This window comes from Entelurus aequoreus, linkage group LG03 (genome assembly GCF_033978785.1).
Source record: "Entelurus aequoreus isolate RoL-2023_Sb linkage group LG03, RoL_Eaeq_v1.1, whole genome shotgun sequence".
Lineage (NCBI taxonomy): Eukaryota > Metazoa > Chordata > Actinopteri > Syngnathiformes > Syngnathidae > Entelurus > Entelurus aequoreus.
In genome coordinates, this window is record NC_084733.1 from 160158 (window position 1) to 187500 (window position 27343).

Genomic DNA, 27343 nt, shown 5'->3' on the forward strand with positions numbered 1-27343 from the left:
CAGGTGTTTTTATGCAGGATTAATTTGTGGCATATTAAATATAAGCCTGGTTGTGTTGTGGCTAATAGAGTATATATATGTCTTGTGTTTATTTACTGTTGTAGTCATTCCCAGCTGAATATCAGGTACCGTGAGTATGGAGCCTTGGTTGTTAAACATTTGAGAGCTTGACCGTATGTGCGCGTCACGTACGTAACTTTTTAAAAATATATAAGCTTTATGAACCTTGGGTTAGGTAAACGGTCTTTTGGGCTGAGTGATTGTGTGTGTTGATCAGGTGTTTGAATTGTATTGGCGTGTTCTACGGAGCTAGGAGCTAGCAGAGGAGCTAGGAGCTAGCATAACAAACACGCAGGTGTTTTTATGCAGGATTAATTTGTGGCATATTAAATATAAGCCTGGTTGTGTTGTGGCTAATAGAGTATATATATGTCTTGTGTTTATTTACTGTTGTAGTCATTCCCAGCTGAATATCAGGTCACTCTCACAGCATCTTCCCTATCTGAATAGCTTCAACTCCCCACTAGTCCTTCACTTGCACTTTACTCATCCACAAATCTTTCATCCTCGCTCAAATTAATGGGGAAATCGTCGCTTTCTCGGTCCGAATCTCTCTCACTTCATGCGGCCATCATTGTAAACAATAGGGAACTTTGCGTATATGTTCAACTGACTACGTCACGCTACTTCCGGTAGGTGCAAGCCTTTTTTTTTATCACATACCAAAAGTTGCAATCTTTATCGTCGTTGTTCTCTACTAAATCCTTTCAGCAAAAATATGGCAATATCGCGAAATGATCAAGTATGACACATAGAATAGATCTGCTATCCCCGTTTAAATTAAAAAAAATCATTTCAGTAGGCCTTTAAATAAAAGTTGTGGAATAAAAGTGTGGGGGGAAATTAGAAGTTGTGAAATACATTTATGGAATAAAGATGATTGTTGAACAAAAGTTGTGTAATGAAAGTTATGAAACAAAAGTTGTGGAATACATTTATGGAATAAAGATGATTGTTGAACAAAAGCTGTGGAACGAAAGTTATGAAACAACAGTTGTGGAATAAAAGTTGTGGAACAAAAGTTGTGGAATAAAAGTTGTGGAATACATTTATGGAATAAAGATGATTGTTGAACAAAAGTTGTGTAACAAAAGTTATGAAACAAAAGTTGTGGAATACATTTATGGAATAAAGATGATTGTTGAACAAAAGCTGTGGAACGAAAGTTATGAAACAAAAGTTGTGGAATAAAAGTTGTGGAACAAAAGTTGTGGAATAAAAGTGTGTGTGTGTGTGTGTGTAGGTGGGTGGGAGGGGGATGGTTAAACAAAAGTTGTAAAAATAAAAGTGTGGGGGGAAATTATTGATCAAAAGTTGTGGAATACATTTATGGAATACAGATGATTGTGGAACAAAAGTTATGGAACAAAAGCCATGGAACCAAAGTTATTAAACAAAAGTTGTGAAATAAAAGTTGTGGAATAAAAGTTGTGAAATACATTTATGGAATAAAGATGATTGTTGAACAAAAGCTGTGTAACGAAAGTTATGAAACAAAAGTTGTGGAATACATTTATGGAATAAAGATGATTGTTGAACAAAAGCTGTGGAACGAAAGTTATGAAACAAAAGTTATGAAACAAAAGTTGTGGAATAAAAGTTGTGGAACAAAAGTTGTGGAATAAAAGTGCGTGTGTGTGTGTGTAACAATACAGTAGGGATGTAACTGTAACAATTTAAAGTTGTGGTACAAAGTTGTGAAATAAAAGTTATGGAACAAAAGTCATGGAACAAAAGTTGAGGCACAAAGTTGTTAAATAAAAGTTATGGAACAAAAGTCATGGAACAAAGTTGTAAAATAAAAGTTATGGAACAAAAGCTGTGACACAAAGTTGTAAAATAAAAGTTATGGAACAAAAGTTGTGACACAAAGTTGTAAAATAAAAGTTATGGAACAAAAGTTGTGACACAAAGTTGTAAAATAAAAGTTATGGAACAAAAGTTGTGACACAAAGTTGTAAAATAAAAGTTATGGAGCAAAAGTTGTGACACAAAGTTGTAAAATAAAAGTTATGGAACAAAAGTTGTTGAATAAAAATGCAGAATAAAGTTGTGGAGTTAAAGTCGTGAGACAAATGTTGTAAAACAAAAGTTAAGGAGTTAAACACGCTGCAGGACTGTTTGTATCGCACATGATATCGCACACTTTCCATGCAAGCACTTACTGTATCAGCACAAATTTGGTTTTTGTTGATACTGGACTGATATCAGACATCAATGTGGGGTCAGGACTGCCCTGCTTACTGATAAAACTCTTTCAAACTGTTCCTCTCCTTTTCATTTCAGGTTCAGTCCAAACCGGACAAGAAACCCGTGACTCCGCCCCCAGCCCTTTCCCCCGCCCACGCGCCCTCGCACAGCTCGCCAAGCCCTGCGCCAGAGCCGGTGGTGGTGGTCCCCCTTCCATCTCCTCCTCCTGCAGTCAACATTCCCAGATTCTACTTTCCTCGGGGGCTCCCCGCCTCCAGCCTGACCGCCAACCACGACGCCGCCATCGCCGTCGTGGAGGCGGCCTTCGCCCAGTTCGAGGAGGAGAAGGCCGACATTTACGAGATGAGCAAGATCGCCAAGGTCAGCCGTCGGGGTGTAAGGGGTTGCCGCGGCAACAAAAGGGCAACTGGGTAACGCTTCTGGTGGTCTTCTAGGTGTGCGAGTGTCCGCTCTACTGGAAGGCCGCCATGTTCTACGCGGCAGGTGGTGAGAGGACCGGCTTTGTCTCCGTCCACTCCTTCATCGCCACCTGGAGGAAGTAAGACTTTTACTTTCTCTCTCACTTTTCACACATCAACTTGTATATACCAATGTGATATTAATACATATGCAGATATTCATAAATATACTAATACAAATGTGATATACAAATAAATAAATCATTTGTATAAATAAACGCGTATTGGTAAATATATTTTTGAGATTTGAAAATATATACAAATAAAGTTTATAAATATAAAAATGTGACATACAAATATATGAAGAATTTGTATAAATAAACATGCATTTGTAAATATATTTTTGAGATTTGAATATAAATATGCTTGATTTTGTATTTGTATCGAATTTGCATATGTGTCGATGAGACATTCCTCCCACAAAGCACATGCACAAATAAATGTGGAGTTACACACTCCCCTGAACCACCAGCAGAGGGCACTGCAGCCAGAGCGGTCTGGGTCACAGACAGGCAGGTGTGGAGTTACACACTCCCCTGAACCACCAGCAGAGGGCACTGCAGCCAGAGCGGTCTGGGTCACAGACATGGCCAGACACTGGCGAGCCAATCAGAGGCACACTAGGGAGGGTCATATAGTGGATTCAATGGATGGATAAGTTATAACTAGTATTGATAATTGTTTCAGGTGTGTTGTAGTAGTGTTGTATCTACTAGATAGTTTAGTCAGTCACTCAGGTTTTACATGTGACGACGACGTCTGGCAACGTTAGCCAGCTAGCAGCTAACGAAGTAGAGCTAAGGCCAAGGCTATTAAGGCCTACTTCACTAGTAGTAGTAATACTAAAATGCTGTATCTGTACATTACTGGAGGATCTTTTTTTTCTCCTACTTCCACTTTTACTTCGTTAGATATTTTGGATGTCGCCAGACGTTGTCGTCACACCAACACCTGTAAAAGTGACTAAACTATCTAGTAGATACAACACTACTACAACACACCTGAAACAGTTATCAATACTAGTTATTACTTACCCATCCATTTAATCCACTATATGACTTTATTTGTATATATTTTCAAATCTCAATTTCAATATCAATTTTAAATCTCAATATTATTTCTACAAATGATTTATTTATTTGTATATCACATTTGTATTTGTATATTTATGAATATCTGCATATGTATTAATATCATATTGATATTTATAGTCGACAATTCTACTTCCATCTCCTCCCTCCTATAGGCTGCTGCACAGTTGCCATGACGACGCCTCAAGGTTTATTTACATGCTTGCCAAGCCTGGCTGTCAGCACCTGGAGCAAGAAGACTTCATTCCTCTACTTCAGGTAAATGACAATCATAGGGGAACTGCACTTTTGGGGAGATTTCTCCTTTTATTCACATTCCTCATGTCAATATTACCTATATTGTTGCTATAAGCGCTAACGTTGAGGAACTACTTTTAACAGTTCTCTGATCACAGACAGCTAACGAGCGTATGCTGCTAAATTAACATACTGAGCTGCTACATCGCCTCTGAGTTGGCGAAAGTTAATTGTAGATTGTACATCATGCCTCCCGCCTGGATAGTAGAATAAATAGTTAATAAAAGTGAATTGTACATCATGCCTCCCGCCTGGATAGTAGAATAAATAGTTAATAAAAGTGAATTGTAGATTGTACATCATGCCTCCCGCCTGGATAGTAGAATAAATAGTTAATAAAAGTTAATTGTACATCATGCCTCCCGCCTGGATAGTAGAATAAATAGTTAATAAAAGTGAATTGTACATCATGCCTCCCGCCTGGATAGTAGAATAAATAGTTAATAAAAGTGAATTGTACATCATGCCTCCCGCCTGGATAGTAGAATAAACTAAAAAGTTGGTCAACTTTGACATTCAACTTATGCCCAGATATTGCGAGAAAGACAGGAAAAGTTTGCGGCCATTTTTTTTCCCCCCACCTGTGTGAGGATTATGATTCATTAGATTAATTAATTAAAAGGAAAGGCCATGTAACACACTTTTTTGCAATGTGTTGCTGCCATTAAATTCTAAGTTAATGATTATTTCCCCCAAAAAATGAAGTTTCTCAGTGTGAACGTTAAATATCTTGTCTTTGCAGTCTATTCAATTGAATATAAGTTGAAAAGGATTTGTTGTATTCTCTTTTTATTTACCTTTTACACAACCTGACAACTTCACTGCTTTTGGATTTTGTATATAAATGATTAGCTGCGTTGAGGTGGTGACTTGTCCAGGGTGTACCCCGCCTACCACCCCAATGCAGCTGAGATAGGCTCCAACACCCCCACGACCCCGAAAGGGACAAGCGGTAGAAAATGATGGATGGATAAATGATTGTTTTTTTTGTCTCTGTCGTTTTGTTTTTATTAGTCAATTTATTTTGTCGTTGTTTTGGTCAGTAGGAATTTCTTGTAATTAGTTATGGTCTTATTTTAGTCATGAAAAGTAGGTGGTTGACGATAACAACTGCTTTATTTGCCAATTAGAATGCATCAAAAAAAGAAACACATATGAAAAGTAGGTGGTTGACAATAACAACTGCTTTATTTGCCAATTAGAATGCATCAAAAAAAGAAACACATATGGAAAGTAGGTGGTTAACAATAACAACTGCTTTATTTGCCAATTAGAATGCATCAAAAAAAGAAACACATATGGAAAGTAGGTGGTTGACAATAACAACTGCTTTATTTGCCAATTAGAATGCATCAAAAAAAGAAACACATATGAAAAGTAGGTGGTTAACAATAACAACTGCTTTATTTGCCAATTAGAATGCATCAAAAAAAGAAACACAAATGTGTTCTTGTCTTACATAAAAATTGTGAATGACAGAAAAAATTCCCCAAAAAGTACAGTTACCCTTTAATACTACTTAATATTATTAGGTGTGGCCTGATTTGATATTGATGTTAGATATCAGTCTGATATTACGTATTAGAAAGTATCTAGTAACAAACGTGTCTGCATCTTTCAATTTACTGCATCATGAGCTTAACTTCATGAATTATTATGACCATTGTGTGTTGCCAGATGGTTAATAATAAATAGGTTAGTGTTTTTTATATATACCATTGTTCTTTGTTTGACTTATTTCCCTTGATCACACCTTTTCTCACCTTCCACACTACTAAATAATGCATACAATAATAGTATGTAATGAGTATGTATGTATGATACCTGCTATTATTCTATCCCATCAATATCAATATCCACCAATACTTAAGAAAACAATATTGGTGAGATATCAGAAGTGAAAAAGTTATGTTGGGACTCCCCTAATTATTGATATTAGTTGTTTTTTTCTGCAACTTTATTTGTCTTTTTCATTCAGGACATTGTGGATACACACCCTGGACTCACCTTCTTAAAGGATGCACCTGAGTTTCATTCACGCTACATCACAACGGTAAATTAGCCAACATGCTGATATTATTAGGTTTTTCAACAATTATTAACAATTATTATTATTAGGTTTTTCAACAATTATTAACAATTATTATTATTAGGTTTTTCAACAATTATTAACAATTATTATTATTAGGTTTTTCAACAATTATTAACAATTATTATTATTAGGTTTTTCAACAATTATTAACAATTATTATTATTAGGTTTTTCAACAATTATTAACAATTATTATTATTAGGTTTTTCAACAATTTTAATGACATGTTAGATATACTTTATGTGCTTCTGGTAATGTTGTACTTTATTCACTTTTTACAAAAACACTCATTCCAATGTAATGTCATATATCACATACAACAACGTAATAGATGTCATATATCACATACAACAATGTAATAGATGTCATATATCACATACAACAATGTAATAGATGTCATATATCACATACAACAATGTAATAGATGTCATATATCACATACAACAATGTAATAGATGTCATATATCACATACAACAATGTAATAGATGTCATATATCAAATACAACACTGTAATAGATGTCATATATCACATACAACAATGTAATAGATGTCATATATCACATACAACAATGTAATAGATGTCATATATCACATACAACAATGTAATAGATGTCATATATCAAATACAACACTGTAATAGATGTCATATATCACATACAACAATGTAATAGATGTCATATATCACATACAACAATGTAATAGATGTCATATATCACATACAACACTGTAATAGATGTCATATATCACATACAACAATGTAATAGATGTCATATATCACATACAACAATGTAATAAATGTCATATATCACAAACAACAATGTAATAGATGTCATATATCACATACAACAATGTAATAAATGTCATATATCACATACAACAATGTAATAGATGTCATATATCACATACAACAACGTAATAGATGTCATATATCGCATACAACAATGTAATAGATGTCATATATCACATACAACAATGTAATAGATGTCATATATCGCATACAACAATGTAATAGATGTCATATATCTCATACAACAATGTAATAGATGTCATATATCACATACAACAATGTAATAGATGTCATATATCACATACAACAATGTAATAGATGTCATATATCACATACAACAATGTAATAATGTCATATATCACATACAACAATGTAATACATGTCATATATCACATACAACAATGTAATACATGTCATATATCACATACAACAATGTAATACATGTCATATATCACATACAACAATGTAATACATGTCATATATCACATACAACAATGTAATAGATGTCATATATCACATACAACAATGTAATAATGTCATATATCACATACAACAATGTAATACATGTCATATATCACATACAACAATTTAATAATGTCATATATCACATACAACAATGTAATACATGTCATATATCACATACAACAATGTAATAATGTCATATATCACATACAACAATGTAATAGATGTCATATATCACATACAACAATGTAATACATGTCATATATCACATACAACTATGTAATACATGTCATATATCACATACAACAATGTAATACATGTCATATATCACATACAACAATGTAATAATGTCATATATCACATACAACAATGTAATAGATGCCATATATCACATACAACAATGTAATACATGTCATATATCACATACAACAATGTAATACATGTCATTTATCACATACAACAATGTAATAGATGTCATATATCACATACAACAATGTAATAGATGTCATATATCACATACAACAACGTAATAGATGTCATATATCACATACAACAATGTAATAGATGTCATATATCACATACAACAATGTAATAGATGTCATATATCACATACAACATTGTAATAGATGTCATATATCACATACAACAATGTAATAGATGTCATATATCACATACAACAATGTAATAGATGTCATATATCACATACAACACTGTAATAGATGTCATATATCACATACAACAATGTAATAGATGTCATATATCACATACAACAATGTAATAGATGTCATATATCACATACAACAATGTAATAGATGTCATATATCACATACAACAACGTAATAGATGTCATATATCACGTACAACGATGTAATAGATGTCATATATCACATACAACAATGTAATAGATGTCATATATCACATACAACAACGTAATAGATGTCATATATCACATACAACAATGTAATAGATGTCATATATCACATACAACAATGTAATAGATGTCATATATCACATACAACAATGTAATAGATGTCATATATCACATACAACAATGTAATAGATGTCATATATCACATACAACAATGTAATAGATGTCATATATCACATACAATACTGTAATAGATGTCATATATCACATACAACAATGTAATAGATGTCATATATCACATACAACAATGTAATAGATGTCATATATCACATACAACAATGTAATAGATGTCATATATCACATACAACAACGTAATAGATGTCATATATCGCATACAACAACGTAATAGATGTCATATATCGCATACAACAATGTAATAGATGTCATATATCGCATACAACAATGTAATAGATGTCATATATCAAATACAACACTGTAATAGATGTCATATATCACATACAACAATGTAATAGATGTCATATATCACATACAACAATGTAATAGATGTCATATATCACATACAACACTGTAATAGATGTCATATATCACATACAACAATGTAATAGATGTCATATATCACATACAACAATGTAATAGATGTCATATATCACATACAACAATGTAATAGATGTCATATATCAAATACAACACTGTAATAGATGTCATATATCACATACAACAATGTAATAGATGTCATATATCACATACAACAATGTAATAGATGTCATATATCACATACAACAATGTAATAGATGTCATATATCAAATACAACACTGTAATAGATGTCATATATCACATACAACAATGTAATAGATGTCATATATCACATACAACAATGTAATAGATGTCATATATCACATACAACACTGTAATAGATGTCATATATCACATACAACAATGTAATAGATGTCATATATCACATACAACAATGTAATAGATGTCATATATCACATACAACAATGTAATAGATGTCATATATCACATACAACACTGTAATAGATGTCATATATCACATACAACAATGTAATAGATGTCATATATCACATACAACAATGTAATAGATGTCATATATCACATACAACACTGTAATAGATGTCATATATCACATACAACAATGTAATAGATGTCATATATCACATACAACAATGTAATAGATGTCATATATCACATACAACAATGTAATTGATGTCATATATCACATACAACAATGTAATAGATGTCATATATCACATACAACAACGTAATAGATGTCATATATCACATACAACACTGTAATAGATGTCATATATCACATACAACAATGTAATAGATGTCATATATCACATACAACAATGTAATAGATGTCATATATCACATACAACAATGTAATAAATGTCATATATCACATACAACAATGTAATAGATGTCATATATCACATACAACAACGTAATAGATGTCATATATCGCATACAACAATGTAATAGATGTCATATATCACATACAACAATGTAATAGATGTCATATATCGCATACAACAATGTAATAGATGTCATATATCTCATACAACAATGTAATAGATGTCATATATCACATACAACAATGTAATAGATGTCATATATCACATACAACAATGTAATAGATGTCATATATCACATACAACAATGTAATAATGTCATATATCACATACAACAATGTAATACATGTCATATATCACATACAACAATGTAATACATGTCATATATCACATACAACAATGTAATACATGTCATATATCACATACAACAATGTAATACATGTCATATATCACATACAACAATGTAATAGATGTCATATATCACATACAACAATGTAATAATGTCATATATCACATACAACAATGTAATACATGTCATATATCACATACAACAATGTAATACATGTCATATATCACATACAACAATGTAATACATGTCATATATCACATACAACAATTTAATAATGTCATATATCACATACAACAATGTAATACATGTCATATATCACATACAACAATGTAATAATGTCATATATCACATACAACAATGTAATAGATGTCATATATCACATACAACAATGTAATACATGTCATATATCACATACAACTATGTAATACATGTCATATATCACATACAACAATGTAATACATGTCATATATCACATACAACAATGTAATAATGTCATATATCACATACAACAATGTAATAGATGCCATATATCACATACAACAATGTAATACATGTCATATATCACATACAACAATGTAATACATGTCATTTATCACATACAACAATGTAATAGATGTCATATATCACATACAACAATGTAATAGATGTCATATATCACATACAACAACGTAATAGATGTCATATATCACATACAACAATGTAATAGATGTCATATATCACATACAACAATGTAATAGATGTCATATATCACATACAACAATGTAATAGATGTCATATATCACATACAACAATGTAATAGATGTCATATATCACATACAACAATGTAATAGATGTCATATATCACATACAACACTGTAATAGATGTCATATATCACATACAACAATGTAATAGATGTCATATATCACATACAACAATGTAATAGATGTCATGTATCACATACAACAATGTAATAGATGTCATATATCACATACAACAACGTAATAGATGTCATATATCACGTACAACGATGTAATAGATGTCATATATCACATACAACAATGTAATAGATGTCATATATCACATACAACAACGTAATAGATGTCATATATCACATACAACAATGTAATAGATGTCAAATATCACATACAACAATGTAATAGATGTCATATATCACATACAACAATGTAATAGATGTCATATATCACATACAACAATGTAATAGATGTCATATATCACATACAACAATGTAATAGATGTCATATATCACATACAATACTGTAATAGATGTCATATATCACATACAACAATGTAATAGATGTCATATATCACATACAACAATGTAATAGATGTCATATATCACATACAACAATGTAATAGATGTCATATATCACATACAACAACGTAATAGATGTCATATATCGCATACAACAATGTAATAGATGTCATATATCGCATACAACAATGTAATAGATGTCATATATCACATACAACAATGTAATAGATGTCATATATCGCATACAACAATGTAATAGATGTCATATATCACATACAACAATGTAATAGATGTCATATATCACATACAACAATGTAATAGATGTCATATATCACATACAACAATGTAATAATGTCATATATCAAATACAACAATGTAATACATGTCATATATCACATACAACAATGTAATACATGTCATATATCACATACAACAATGTAATACATGTCATATATCACATACAACAATGTAATACATGTCATATATCACATACAACAATGTAATACATGTCATATATCACATACAACATTGTAATACATGTCATATATCACATACAACAATGTAATAATGTCATATATCACATACAACAATGTAATACATGTCATATATCACATACAACAATGTAATACATGTCATATATCACATACAACAATGTAATAGATGTCATATATCACATACAACAATTTAATAATGTCATATATCACATACAACAATGTAATACATGTCATATATCACATACAACAATGTAATAATGTCATATATCACATACAACAATGTAATAGATGTCATATATCACATACAACAATGTAATACATGTCATATATCACATACAACAATGTAATACATGTCATATATCATATACAACAATGTAATAATGTCATATATCACATACAACAATGTAATAGATGTCATATATCACATACAACAATGTAATCGATGTCATATATCACATACAACAATGTAATAGATGTCATATATCACATACAACAATGTAATAGATGTCATATATCACATACAACAATGTAATAGATGTCATATATCACATACAACAATGTAATCGATGTCATATATCACATACAACAATGTAATAATGTCATATATCACATACAACAATGTAATAGATGTCATATATCACATACAACAACGTAATAGATGTCATATATCACATACAACAATGTAATAGATGTCATATATCACATACAACAATGTAATAGATGTCATATATCACATACAACAATGTAATAGATGTCATATATCACATACAACAATGTAATAATGTCATATATCACATACAACAATGTAATAGATGTCATATATCACATACAACAACGTAATAGATGTCATATATCACATACAACAATGTAATAGATGTCATATATCACATACAACAATGTAATAGATGTCATATATCACATACAACAATGTAATCGATGTCATATATTGCATACAAGAATGTAATGGATGTGATATAATGACACAACAAGCAAATATTAAGAAGGACACAAATGTTAGCATAATAACATCATATATTCATATTCGCCAAAGAAAAATAAGGAGCTGACTGACTGTTAATTAGCTGAATTTTACGATGTGTAGTGAAGGCTTTTTACGAAGCTGAAAGTAATATACTGTACATCCTCCAGCTGGGAAGTAGAAGTAAATATGTTTCCTGCCTCCGTCAGGTCATCCAGCGAGTATTCTACGTGGTCAATCGCTCGTGGACGGGTCGTATCTCCATGACGGAGCTGCGACGGAGCAACTTCTTGGAGACGCTGGCCCTGCTGGAGGAAGAAGACGACATCAACCAGATCCCCGACTACTTCTCCTACGAGCACTTCTACGTCATCTACTGCAAGTTCTGGGAGCTGGACAGCGACCACGACCTCTACATTGACCACAAGGACCTGGCCCGCTACAACGACCACGGTAACATACAATGCTGTCATTCATATACTCATTTCAGTCTAATCATACTGGGATTAGTATACTCATTTCAGTCTAATCATACTGGGATTAATATACTAATTTCAGCCTAATCATACTGGGATGAATATACTCATTTCAGTCTAATCATACTGGGATGAATATACTCATTTCAGTCTAATCATACTGGGATGAATATACTCATTTCAGTCTAATCATACTGGGATTAATATACTAATTTCAGCCTAATCATACTGGGATGAATATACTCATTTCAGTCTAATCATACTGGGATGAATATACTCATTTCAGTCTAATCATACTGGGATGAATATACTCATTTCAGTCTAATCATACTGGGATGAATATACTAATTTCAGCCTAATCATACTGGGATGAATATACTCATTTCAGTCTAATCATACTGGGATGAATATACTCATTTCAGTCTAATCATACTGGGATGAATATACTCATTTCAGCCTAATCATACTGGGATTAATATACTCATTTCAGTCTAATCATACTGGGATTAATATACTCATTTCATCCTAATCATACTGGGATTAATATACTCATTTCAGTCTAATCATACTGGGATGAATATACTCATTTCAGTCTAATCATACTGGGATGAATATACTCATTTCAGTCTAATCATACTGGGATTAGTATACTCATTTCAGTCTAATCATACTGGGATTAATATACTCATTTCAGTCTAATCATACTGGGATTAATATACTCATTTCAGTCTAATCATACTGGGATTAATATACTCATTTCAGTCTAATCATACTGGGATTAATATACTCATTTCAGTCTAATCATACTGGGATTAATATACTCATTTCAGTCTAATCATACTGGGATGAATATACTCAGTCATACTATGACTGTGACCTCATACATTCAGTTCTTCAATAAGGCGCGCATCATTCCAACACGTTGTTATAACAACGACAAGCTCTGGTTCACACCCAAGCTCCAACAGCTGCGCAAGAAGAAGGAGGCTGCGTGGAGAAGCGGGGACCGAAGTACCTGCAGAGAAGCCAAGTACCACTTCAACAGGGAAGTGGAGAAAGCTAAATCTGTGTACTCTAACCATCTACAGGGACAGTTCCGCTCCAATGATTCTGCGGCCGTTTGGAGAGGTCTAAGGGCCCTTACGAACTATAAACCCAAAACCCCCCAGGCCCTGAATGACCGGACTCTCGCTCAGGGCCTCAACACACATTGCTGTCGTCATGAACGGCCTTCAGCTCATCAAAGCTCTGCTCCCCCCACCATCACCCTCCCCACCAATGCCAGCACTTCATTAAAGGAGTTAAAGGACTCCAAGGACATCACAGGACTCTTAGAACATCATAGGACTGTAAAGGCCGTCTCCATCCAAGAGGAGGATGTACGCCGGCAGTTCTTGAAGCTGAATACGCGGAAGTATGGTGTCTCCCCTTCCACTCTCAGACACTGTGCAGATCAGCTGGCTCCTGTCTTCACTGACATTTTTAACACCTCTCTGGAGCTATGCCGCATGCCGTCCTGCTTTAAGACCTCCACCATTGTCCCTGTCCTCAAGAAAGCACGGATCACAGGACTAAATGACTACAGGCCGGTTGCGCTGACGTCTGTGGTCATGAAGTCTTTTGAGCGCTTGGTCCCGCCCCACCTCAAGGACATCACCGCCCCCCTCCTGGACCCACTGCAGTTCGCCTACAGAGCCAACAAGTCTGTGGATGATGCAGTGAACCTGGCCCTCCACTTCATCCTGGAGTATCTGGACTCCCCAGGAACCTACGCTAGGATCCTGTTTGTGGACTTCAGCTCTGCCTTCAACACCATCCTCCCTGGACTGCTACGAGACAAGCTCTACCAGCTCAGTGTGCCCGACTCCCTCTGCAGTTGGATCAATGACTTCCTGACAGACCGAAGACAGCACGTGCGGCTGGGGAAGATTGTCTCGGACAGTCGAACCACAAACACTGGTACTCCTCAGGGCTGTGTACTCTCCCCCTGGCTCTTCTCCCTGTATACAAACTGCTGCACCTCCAGTCACCAGTCTGTAAAACTGCTCAAGTTTGCAGATGACACCACCCTCATCGGGCTCATCTCGGATGGCGATGAGTCCGCCTACAGGAGAGAGGTGGACCGGCTGGCGTCCTGGTGCAGCCTCAACAACCTGGAGCTGAACGCCCAGAAAACAGTGGAGATGATCATGGACTTCAGGAAAGTCACAACCCCACCATCCCCCCTCACCCTGATTGACTCTCCCACCACCGTCTCCATTGTGGACTCCTTCCGTGTCTTGGGCACCACCATCACCCAGGACCTCAAGTGGGAGCCGACCATCAGCTCCCTCATCAAGAAGGCCCAGCAGAGGAGGTACTTCCTGCGGCAGCTGAGGAAACTTAAGGTGCCGACCGAGATGCTGGTGCAGTTTTACTCAGCCATCATAGAGTCCATCCTGACCTCCTCCATCACCGTGTGGTTCCCCGGCGCCACAATCCAGGATAAGCATGGACTGCAGCGCATGGTACGTGCTGCTGAGAAGGTGATTGGCTGCAAGCTGCCATCCCTCCAGGACTTGTTCTCCTCCAGGACCAGGAGGCGTGTGGGTGGGATCACAGCTGACTCTTCTCACCCTGGACACACACTATTCTCCCCTCTCCCCTCAGGCAGGAGACTACGCTCCATCCAGACCCACACCTCCCGCCACCTCAACACTTGTTTCCCCTCGGCCATCAGGCAAATGAACAATAACTCCTAACAGCAGCTCCTTGAATTCCTTCTAAGTCTAGAACAAGATCTGATAGCTCACTTACAGCTCTTGTTATTACCAAATATGTTTTATATGTCTTTTATGTTGCACCAAGAAAAATTCCTGGTTGATGAACCTAGTTTGTGAACCCGTTCTCAAACAATGGCAATAAAACTATTCTGATTCTGATTCTGATTCTGATGATTAATATACTCATTTCAGCCTAATCATACTGGGATTATTAGGATTAATATCCTCATTTCAGCCTAATCATACTGATCTTAATGTTGGTGTATAGCAAAATCTACCATTTAATGTAAAAGTTTAAAGTTTCATGTGGAAAAAGCATGTTTATTGCAATGTATATATTTGTTGCATTATGTATGGCTTTTTAAACCAATTTTTGCATTGTCATGGTAAAATACAGCACTTTAATTGCAAAAATACAATGTTTTACGCAAAATATTGTGTTTTCTTTTGCACTAATACACCCCCATACCATCACACATGCTGCCTTTTACACTTTCACCCTAGAACATGTCTTGACCACTAATACACCCCCATACCATCACACATGCTGCCTTCTACACTTTCACCCTAGAACATGTCTTGACCACTAATACACCCCCATACCATCACACATGCTGCCTTTTACACTTTCACCCTAGAACATGTCTTGACCACTAATACACCCCCATACCATCACACATGCTGCCTTCTACACTTTCACCCTAGAACATGTCTTGACCACTAATACACCCCCATACCATCACACATGCTGCCTTTTACACTTTCACCCTAGAACATGTCTTGACCACTAATACACCCCCATACCATCACACATGCTGCCTTTTACACTTTCACCCTAGAACATGTCTTGACCACTAATACACCCCCATACCATCACACATGCTGCCTACTACACTTTCACCCTAGAACATGTCTTGACCACTAATACACCCCCATACCATCACACATGCTGCCTTTTACACTTTCACCCTAGAACATGTCTTGACCACTAATACACCCCCATACCATCACACATGCTGCCTTTTACACTTTCACCCTAGAACAATCCGGATGGTTCTTTTCCTCTTTGGTCCGGAGGACATGACGTCCACAGTTTCCAAAAACAATTTGAAATGTGGACTCGTCCGACCCCAGAACACTTTTCCACTTTGCATCAGTCCATCTTAGATGAGCTCGGGCCCAGCGAAGCTGGTGGCGTTTCTGGGTGTTGTTGATAAATGGCTTTGCTTTGCATAGTAGAGTTTTAACTTGGTCACGGGCATTCAATGTTGGTTTTCAGCCTTGCTGCTTACGTGCAGTGACTTCTCCAGATTCTCTGAACATTCTGAATGGTGCAACTTGAATATTTGTATTGCAATAAAGTTCACTGATACGGAGATCTAATTGGTTGATATTTGCACAAATGTGAGCAAAGTTTGTGTGAACTAGGAAAGAAAATAATGTGTTTGCTCTCTTTCTGTTAGCGTCTTCCAATCGAATCATCGAGAGGTTGTTCTCTGGTGCTGTGACTCGGTAAGTGGAAAGGCACATACCCACGCGAGCATGCCCAAAACGTGCATGACATCGTCATGACAACCACATGACGACGCTCCTGGGTTGCTAGGGGTAACGCCGTGCAGAGAGAAGGCCGCATGAGCTACGCCGAGTTTGTGTGGTTTCTCATCTCCGAGGAGGACAAGAAGAACTTCACCAGGTAGGAAACATCGGCTCAATCAGGGGTGTCCAAACTTTTTCCACTGCAAAATCATAGCATGCGGGGGCCTTTTTTATTTTTATTTCTATTTATTTATTAACCAGTGCAACCAAATACTACACAATAATACCATAATAGTACAATTCCAATTTCCAAAGCAAACCCGGAGCAGCAACTTTCAGATTAGCAATCAACAGAGCAATTGAGAGGACACACAAACATGACACAAAACAATCCAAAAGTAGTCCAACAAAAATGAATAATATCAACAACAGTATCAATATTAATAAGAATTCCAACATAGCAGTGATTACAAATCCCTCATTGACATTATCAACACAGCCATTTATACAAAATAAAAAATATACTTTTTTTTTTAAAGAACAATAGTGTCACATATTAATATATATATATATATATATATATATATATATATATATATATATATATATATATATATATATATATATATATATATATATATATATTAGGGCTGCAACAACTAATCGATTAAATCGATTATAAAAATAGTTGTCGATTAATTTAGTCACTGATTGGTTGGATCTATGCTATGTGCATGCGCTGAGGCTACGGTTTTTTGTTTTTGTTTTTTTTTAACCTTTATTTATAAACTGCAACATTTACAAACAGCTGAGAAACAATAATCCAAATAATAGGGGTGTAACGGTATGTGTATTTTTATCCAACCGTTTCGGGTCGGGGGTTTGGGTTCGGTGCGGAGGTGAACCGGACGACTTTCCACACGGACATATTAAGTAGCGTAACGCACGTTGTGTAAACAATACTCAAATACTCTTTCTTTGCCTTGTGCAGCATGGAGTACTGGTTCTTGTGATGATTCTTTGCCTTGTGCAGCATGGAGTACTGGTTCTTGTGATGATTCTTTGCCTTGTGCAGCATGGAGTACTGGTTCTTGTGATGATTCTTTGCCTTGTGCAGCATGGAGTACTGGTTCTTGTGATGATTCTTTGCCTTGTGCAGCATGGAGTACTGGTTCCGCTGTATGGACGTGGACGGCGACGGCGTCTTGTCCATGTTTGAGTTGGAGTACTTCTACGAGGAGCAGTGCGAGCGCATGGAGCACATGGGAATCGAACCGCTGCCTTTTCAGGACTTGTTGTGTCAGATGCTGGACTTGGTCAAACCCCAGACTTCAGGTGGGTCCTGGGCTTTACCGCCGCGTGGCTTCTCCCCCTCACCCCCGCGCTGGTGTGCTCCTCAGGTCAAATCACTCTGAGCGACCTGAAGCGTTGTCGAATGGCTCACATCTTCTTCGACACCTTCTTCAACCTGGAGAAGTACTTGGACCACGAGCAGAGAGACCCTTTCGCTGTGCAGAAGGTGCCAACACACTATGGGAATGTTTGACATTTCTTTTGACTTTTCTATTTTCAATCAATTTGCACACAACAATTCACATAGTCACTATAGGGCAGGAGTGTCCAAGTCATTGAATAATCTGTCATGATATTTCATTAGTATTACATTAGGCCCGCAGGCAAAAAAAATGTTGCACGCACCAATAGAATATAATTGAATAGAGTTTTATTGTCATTATTACAGTGAACAGGTTGAAAGAACAACAAAATTGGAGCAAATCCCCTAAGGTGCATACACAATAATATAGTCATATAAATAGTGAAAAAGAAGAGATATATATATATATATATGTATATATCCACATGCATACATATACACATATATATATACATACCGTATTTATAAGCGCACTATAAGGCGCACCGGATTATAAGGCGCACCTTCAATGAATGGCCTATTTTAAAACTTTGTTCATATATAAGGCGCAGCGCATTATAAGGCGCATAGAATAGAGGCTACAGTAGAGGCTGGGGTTACATTAGATGGAGCTGCGCTAAAGGGAATGTCAAGAAAACAAATAGTGACACTTCTACTTGCTGCTCTCTGTTCAACAAGCCACTGTTCCACTTTGTAGTGTTGCGTTGACCAGCTCTTCCTCCTCTGGATTTTAAGGTGCTGGTCACTCCCAAATTCTTTTTATGGCAATAAGCTGAAGGTTAAATTCATCACCAGGCAGTAGTTGGTATTTTGTGGTTTATTCCCAAAGCTTAGAGGACAAACATGAGACCAAATCCAGTACACAAGCGTTCCCTCGCCCAGTCTAGATCGATCTCCCCTCAAACCCACGGAAGTGCTGTGTTCTTCCATCCGTCCCTCACTCCCACCCCCCAGATACGTTCTGTTCTACCCCCCTCTTCCCCTTCCTCTTCCCCACCTGCTGTCTGCCAGCCCAGCACCGCTTTGTGCCCTTATCTCAGGAATGTTATGGGAGTCTCAACAGAGAGAATATTCAACGCTCTCATGAAGGACACTCGAATGCAAGCACTTTGTACCAGACGAAACATTAGCTGATGAAAATATGACTATAGGAGTTTAAAAAGAAGTAAATATGGATACATGTAAAAGATCTGGTTCCATCAGTAGCCATCTGACTTTGTTCCCTCTGTTTAGTCTTCTTTACTTGGCGCAGGTCATCATGTTGCTTCCTCCACCATTCATTCCTTAATGTTACATTCTCTATTCCCCTCTTCTACTGCGTGACTGATCACCTCCACTTTAAACTCTGCGTCGTAAGCGTGTCTCTTAGTAGGAGACATTTTGGGGTCTTTACATAAAGTTTAGCTCTTGCAACTACGGGACTTCATTTTCATTTTATAGTGCTTCTTCTTCTACAGTAAGCAGCCGTAGAAGAGGGAAATGAAGTCGGCGTAGTTGTGGCTCAATATTGCTCCATATATCTACCAGATTGTAAGACGCACTGTCAGCTTTTGAGGAAATTGGAGGTTTTTAGGTGCGCCTTATAGTGCAGAAAATACGGTACATGTATACATACATATATACATGAATACATATATACATACACAACACAATACTCCATCAGTGTTGGCGATAGGAATTTTCAAAATCAAGTCATAAAAATTTTTTATTTTTGGGGTCCCACTTTTTTGTAATTGTTTTGAAAACAAATGATAAATGTATGCATTATCCTGTTATATCTCACATTCTATATTGTGTTCTACACGATCCTGTTATATCTCACATTCTATATTGTGTTGTACATGATCCTGTTATATCTCACATTCTATATTGTGTTCTACATGATCCTGTTATATCTCACATTCTATATTGTGTTCTACACGATCCTGTTATATCTCACATTCTATATTGTGTTGTACATGATCCTGTTATATCTCACATTCTATATTGTGTTCTACATGATCCTGTTATATCTCACATTCTATATTGTGTTGTACATGATCCTGTTATATCTCACATTCTATATTGTGTTGTACATGATCCTGTTATATCTCACATTCTATATTGTGTTCTACATGATCCTGTTATATCTCACATTCTATATTGTGTTCTACATGATCCTGTTATATCTCACATTCTATATTGTGTTGTACATGATCCTGTTATATCTCACATTATATATTGTGTTGTACATGATCCTGTTATATCTCACATTCTATATTGTGTTGTACATGATCCTGTTATATCTCACATTCTATATTGTGTTCTACATGATCCTGTTATATCTCACATTCTATATTGTGTTTTGGAAAATAAACCTTACTTCATTCATAAACAAAACAATAGAAAAGAAAAGACATGTTTATGCACATGTAAATGTATTCACTTATAAACATTCATTGACTTTCTTCTTTCCTTCATGGATCTAAACTTTACCATTTTTTTCTACATTTTTATTGTAATATTTTCAGAATATGTTTGTTCTATTTTTGGCCAAAGTAAGACAAAGAAAACAATCTGAAGTTGTCTTCATTTTTTAGTTTTAATGCCATGATTTGAATAGTCCGTGTGCACAAATTTTCCTCCTTTCGGCCCCTGAGCTAAAATGATTTTGAAGCCCCTGCTATAGGGTATTGTGTGTAGAATTTTGAGGATAACAATTAATTTATTCCATTTTGGAATAAGGGTGTAACATAAGCAAATGTGGGGGAAAGTCAATATTTTCTGGATGCACTGTAAACAAGTATTAAATCATTATATTTTGTAAACAAGTATTAAATCATTATATTTTGTAAACAAGTATTAAATCATTATATTTTGTAAGCAAGTATTAAATCATTATAACAAGTATTAAATCATTATATTTTGTAAACAAGTATTAAATCATTATATTTTGTAAACAAGTATTAAATCATTATGTTTTGTAAACAAGTATTAAATCATTATATTTTGTAAACAAGTATTAAATCATTATATTTTGTAAACAAGTATTAAATCATTATATTTTGTAAACAAGTATTAAATCATTATATTTTGTAAACAAGTACTAAATCATTATATTTTGTAAACAAGTATTAAATCATTATATTTTGTAAACAAGTATTAAATCATTATATTTTGTAAGCAAGTATTAAATCATTATAGCAAGTATTAAATCATTATAACAAGTATTAAATCATTATATTTTGTAAACAAGTATTAAATCATTATATTTTGTAAACAAGTATTAAATCATTATATTTTGTAAACAAGTATTAAATCATTATATTTTGTAAGCAAGTATTAAATCATTATATTTTGTAAACAAGTATTAAATCATTATATTTTGTAAGCAAGTATTAAATCATTATATTTTGTAAACAAGTATTAAATCATTATATTTTATAAACAAGTATTAATCATTATATTTTGTAAACAAGTATTAAATCATTATATTTTGTAAACATGTATTAAATCATTATATTTTCTGACTCATTACACATACAAAGTCTCCAAGGCAGAAGCGTAGTAGAAAGTATCCAGTAACAAACGTGTCCGCATCATTGAACTTACTGCGTCATGCATGAGCTTATCTTAATAAATGATTGTGAACACGAGGTGTCCCCAAAAAAACACTCCACTTCAACTTAAAGACAGCATAAGTCCATTCCAGATGGTTAAAAATCAATAGGTTAGTGTTTCCCACACCTACCATTGTTCTCTGTTTGACTCATTTCCTTTTCTAACTTTCCACACCACTAAACAATACATGTATGTTGGATTCCTGCTGACATTGTGGCTTGTGCAGCCCTTTGAGACATTCCTGATTAAGTCATCTTTGATTGATTGATATTAATATCGACATTGGCCAATGCTCAAGGCTCCAATATCGGTATTACAAAAATGGTAACATTAGTAAGTGTCATACAAATAAGTTATCTCCCTTTATCGTTAAGATGTAAAAACTACTAAATTCTTGCAACCTTCATTTTTACGAAAAGTTACAAAAGTTTTCCGCACCAATTGATTTTTTTTTTGTGCAAGATTGAATTTGACTAAAAGGCTAATGCTAATGCTAATGTGTGGGCTACAACTCTTGTGTGTTTATTGAACACTGGAGGCTAGGAAAGGAAGGAAAAAGAGTCGCTTCCAGGGTTAAACTGTCACAATGCTAGCATGAGCCGCTAATGTCGGGGTTTTATTTTGCTAGCAAGCTGGGTTGCTAATGTGCATTGATGGATGGATGGATGGATGGATGGATGAATTGCAGGACCTGGACAGCGACGTGCCGGAGTCGTCCGACTGGGACAAATACGCCTCGGAGGAGTACGAGATCCTGGTGGCGGAAGAGACGGCCAACGAACAGGAACAACTGGGAGAAGGGTTAGCGACAATAACCCTCCTTTTTCCCACGCTGGCGTGCTAACTCCGTCATGTGCTAGCAGGTCCTTTGACGACGACTTGGATGTGGACGACCTCCAGCTTCCTGCGGAGATGGCAAGCAAGATGGAAAAAGTGGTCATATCTCATCTGTCCGCATGAAACGATTTTTGGGAGGAATGATTGGCCGACTTCATGATGACGTGCAAAGACAATCACAGGATAGAAAGAGGGAAGGAAGCCTGCCTCCTTGTGGCCACACTGTGCTCCTACAATCACAGGATAGAAAGAAGGAAGGAAGCCTGCCTCCTTGTGGCCACACTGTGCTCCTACAATCACAGGATAGAAAGAAGGAAGGAAGGAAGCCTGCCTCCTTGTGGCCACACTGTGCTCCTACAATCACAGGATAGAAAGAAGGAAGGAAGGAAGCCTGCCTCCTTGTGGCCACACTGTGCTCCTACTTCTGGACTGTTCTACTAATATTACACTCTCTGGCAGAGTTTCTCACACTTTTGTTAATATTTCTATAGATAACATTTATATGTAACAAAACACTGTGGATGCTAATCAGACCATGCAGTGGAAATATTTGTCTTTTTGTGCAAAAAAAAATTTGCAATAAAAAAAATTAGAATCTTTTTTTTAAATCATTATTATTGTTGCAAATCAATTTTTGAATTAGAATTTTTTTTTTTTTTGTTCCATTTTTTGGTTTGTTACGCCTCGTCACAATTTTATTGGTCAGAATTTTCCTTTGAAATGTGTTGAGGGAGGAACGCCCATATATGGTCAAAAAGGCATCTTTGTTGTCAATTGTTCAACATCTGCTGGACTTTCAGGGAAATGGAAACAAACATTTCTCTCTGTGTGAGCTAACTAAAAACTAAATCAGATGTACAACATTTACAGAATTATGTCCAAAAATGAACCCCCCCCCCCCCCCCCCCCAAAAAAAGGTCACGCCACTGACAGACAGATAAAGAAATTGTTGAGAGGAGGCCCCGCCCACAAGGTTGAGCTCCAAACAATTTAAGTATTTCAGTGATTTGCAACCAAAGCTTTTGTTTGTTTGAAAATATTTTTTAATCTAAACATTTTTTTGTTTGTTTGGTTGCATAAAAAGACTTTTCTCTCCATAAAAAATCTCTGTTTTTTTGTTTTTGTTTGTTTTTTATCGTTCAAAATGGCCTCAATGGAAGTCATGGAAATATTATTATTATTATTATTATTCAAAGCTTTCGCATATTATAGCATTTTTTTTTACCAATTTTAAATAAGCATCAGAAGTCCCACAATTTTGTATTAGAAGTGTGTCCCTACTGTTTTGTGTGTTTGTCATTTGTGTGCAGTTGTGTACTTAATCCACTTTTGACTTGTGCACTGTGAATATGTATATATATTTGTGTGTGTATATACATATACGTATACATATGTATTTATATACATATATGTATACATATATATGTATATATATATATATACAGTATATATTTGTATGTATATATATATACTGTATATATATATACATATACATATGTACTTATATACATATATGTATACACATGTATTTATATACATATATGTATACATATATACGTATACATATGTATTTATAAACATATATGTATACATACATATTTATATACACATGTATTTATATGTATACACATGTATTGATATACATATATGTATACATATTTACAGTACATATACACATGTATTTATATAGACATATGTATATATTTACATATGTGTGTGTGTCATAAATGACAAACAACAATAGGGAGCGTGACAAGAGTTAGCATAGCTCTGTGCGCTAAAGTGCTAACAGTACATTTGAACATAATGTTATGTTAGCACATTCACCAAATGAAAAACAAACTTTCTGCGCTCACGTCCGTAACTGACGGCTCATTTTAAGATCCGTGGCGAAGCCTACTTAATGAAATCTCAAAATGAATTTTAGAAGACATTTATTACTGTTAGTCCATTTGCTCTTTGCAGGATTGGGGACCTTTTGAATAACATTTGAACAAACCACCAACAATAAAACTAGACTTTTACGCCATTCGTCGTCTCCACATGATTTGTTTGCGCTTTATTCGGAGGTTCTGTTGTTTAAAATGACAGTTTTATTTCTTTCTTTTCTTTGTTTTATTTGTGCGTGTTTCCAATGATTCTATGATCTCACACTTAATGGCCACTTCATTAGGCACACCCGCGCTTGTCTTCACAGCCTCCAAACACTAATAATCAATCATCATATTGTTGGTGACATTCTTATTCACACTAATAATCAATCATCATATTGTTGGTGACATTCTTATTCACACTAATAATCAATCATCAAATTGTTGGTGACATTCTTATTCACACTAATAATCAATCATCATATTGTTGGTGACATTCTTATTCACACTAATAATCAATCATCATATAGTTGCTGACATTCTTATTGATACTAATAAACAATCATCATATAGTTGGTGACATTCTTATTCACACTAATAATCAATCATCATATTGTTGGTGACATTCTTATTGATACTAATAATCAATCATCATATTGTTGGTGACATTCTTATTCACACTAATAATCAATCATCATATTGTTGGTGACATTCTTATTCACACTAATAATCAATCATCATATAGTTGCTGACATTCTTATTGACACTAATAATCAATCATCATATTGTTGGTGACATTCTTATTCACACTAATAATCAATCATCATATAGTTGCTGACATTCTTATTGATACTAATAATCAATCATCATATAGTTGGTGACATTCTTATTCACACTAATAATCAATCATCATATTGTTGGTGACATTCTTATTGATGCTAATAATCAATCATCATATAGTTGGTGACATTCTTATTCACACTAATAATCAATCATCATATTGTTGGTGACATTCTTATTGATACTAATAATCAATCATCATATTGTTGGTGACATTCTTATTCACACTAATAATCAATCATCATATTGTTGGTGACATTCTTATTCACACTAATAATCCATCATCATATTGTTGGTGACATTCTTAATCACACTAATAATCAATCATCATATTGTTGGTGACATTCTTATTCACACTAATAATCAATCATCATATAGTTGCTGACATTCTTATTGATACTAATAAACAATTATCATATAGTTGGTGACATTCTTATTCACACTAATAATCAATCATCATATTGTTGGTGACATTCTTATTGATACTAATAATCAATCATCATATAGTTGGTGACATTCTTATTCACACTAATAATCAATCATCATATTGTTGGTGACATTCTTATTGATACTAATAATCAATCATCATATTGTTGGTGACATTCTTATTCACACTAATAATCAATCATCATATTGTTGGTGACATTCTTATTGATACTAATAATCAATCATCATATTGTTGGTGACATTCTTATTCACACTAATAATCAATCATCATATTGTTGGTGACATTCTTATTCACACTAATAATCAATCATCATATTGTTGGTGACATTCTTATTCACACTAATAATCAATCATCATATTGTTGGTGACATTCTTATTCACACTAATAATCAATCATCAAATTGTTGGTGACATTCTTATTCACACTAATAATCAAGCATCATATTGTTGGTGACATTCTTATTCACACTAATAATCAATCATCATATTGTTGGTGACATTCTTATTGATACTAATAATCAATCATCATATTGTTGGTGACATTCTTATTCACACTAATAATCAATCATCATATAGTTGCTGACATTCTTATTGACACTAATAATCAATCATCATATTGTTGGTGACATTCTTATTCACACTAATAATCAATCATCATATTGTTGGTGACATTCTTATTCACACTAATAATCAATCATCATATAGTTGCTGACATTCTTATTGATACTAATAATCAATCATCA

At 34.6% G+C, this 27343-nt stretch overlaps 1 protein-coding gene across 6 annotated transcripts in view; it reads left to right on the plus strand.

The window, feature by feature from the left end:
- Positions 1-24274, plus strand: part of LOC133645998 (serine/threonine-protein phosphatase 2A regulatory subunit B'' subunit alpha-like) — a 137931-nt gene extending 113657 nt beyond the window's left edge. The window contains exons 3-13 of one of the 6 annotated variants that reach the window (XM_062040922.1): positions 2347-2631; positions 2706-2809; positions 3976-4078; positions 6096-6170; positions 13006-13249; positions 17498-17546; positions 17638-17727; positions 18730-18905; positions 18971-19089; positions 23294-23406; positions 23466-24273. In XM_062040922.1, coding sequence (XP_061896906.1) covers positions 2347-2631; positions 2706-2809; positions 3976-4078; positions 6096-6170; positions 13006-13249; positions 17498-17546; positions 17638-17727; positions 18730-18905; positions 18971-19089; positions 23294-23406; positions 23466-23565 — 1458 coding nt within the window. In that variant the 3' untranslated portion in view covers positions 23566-24273. Of the gene's footprint in view, positions 1-2346; positions 2632-2705; positions 2810-3975; positions 4079-6095; positions 6171-13005; positions 13250-17497; positions 17547-17637; positions 17728-18729; positions 18906-18970; positions 19090-23293; positions 23407-23465 lie in introns of all 6 variants that reach the window. The other 5 variants (XM_062040923.1, XM_062040926.1, XM_062040927.1 and 2 more) reach the window with 5 other exon arrangements.
- Positions 24275-27343: the final 3069 nt, after the last annotated feature.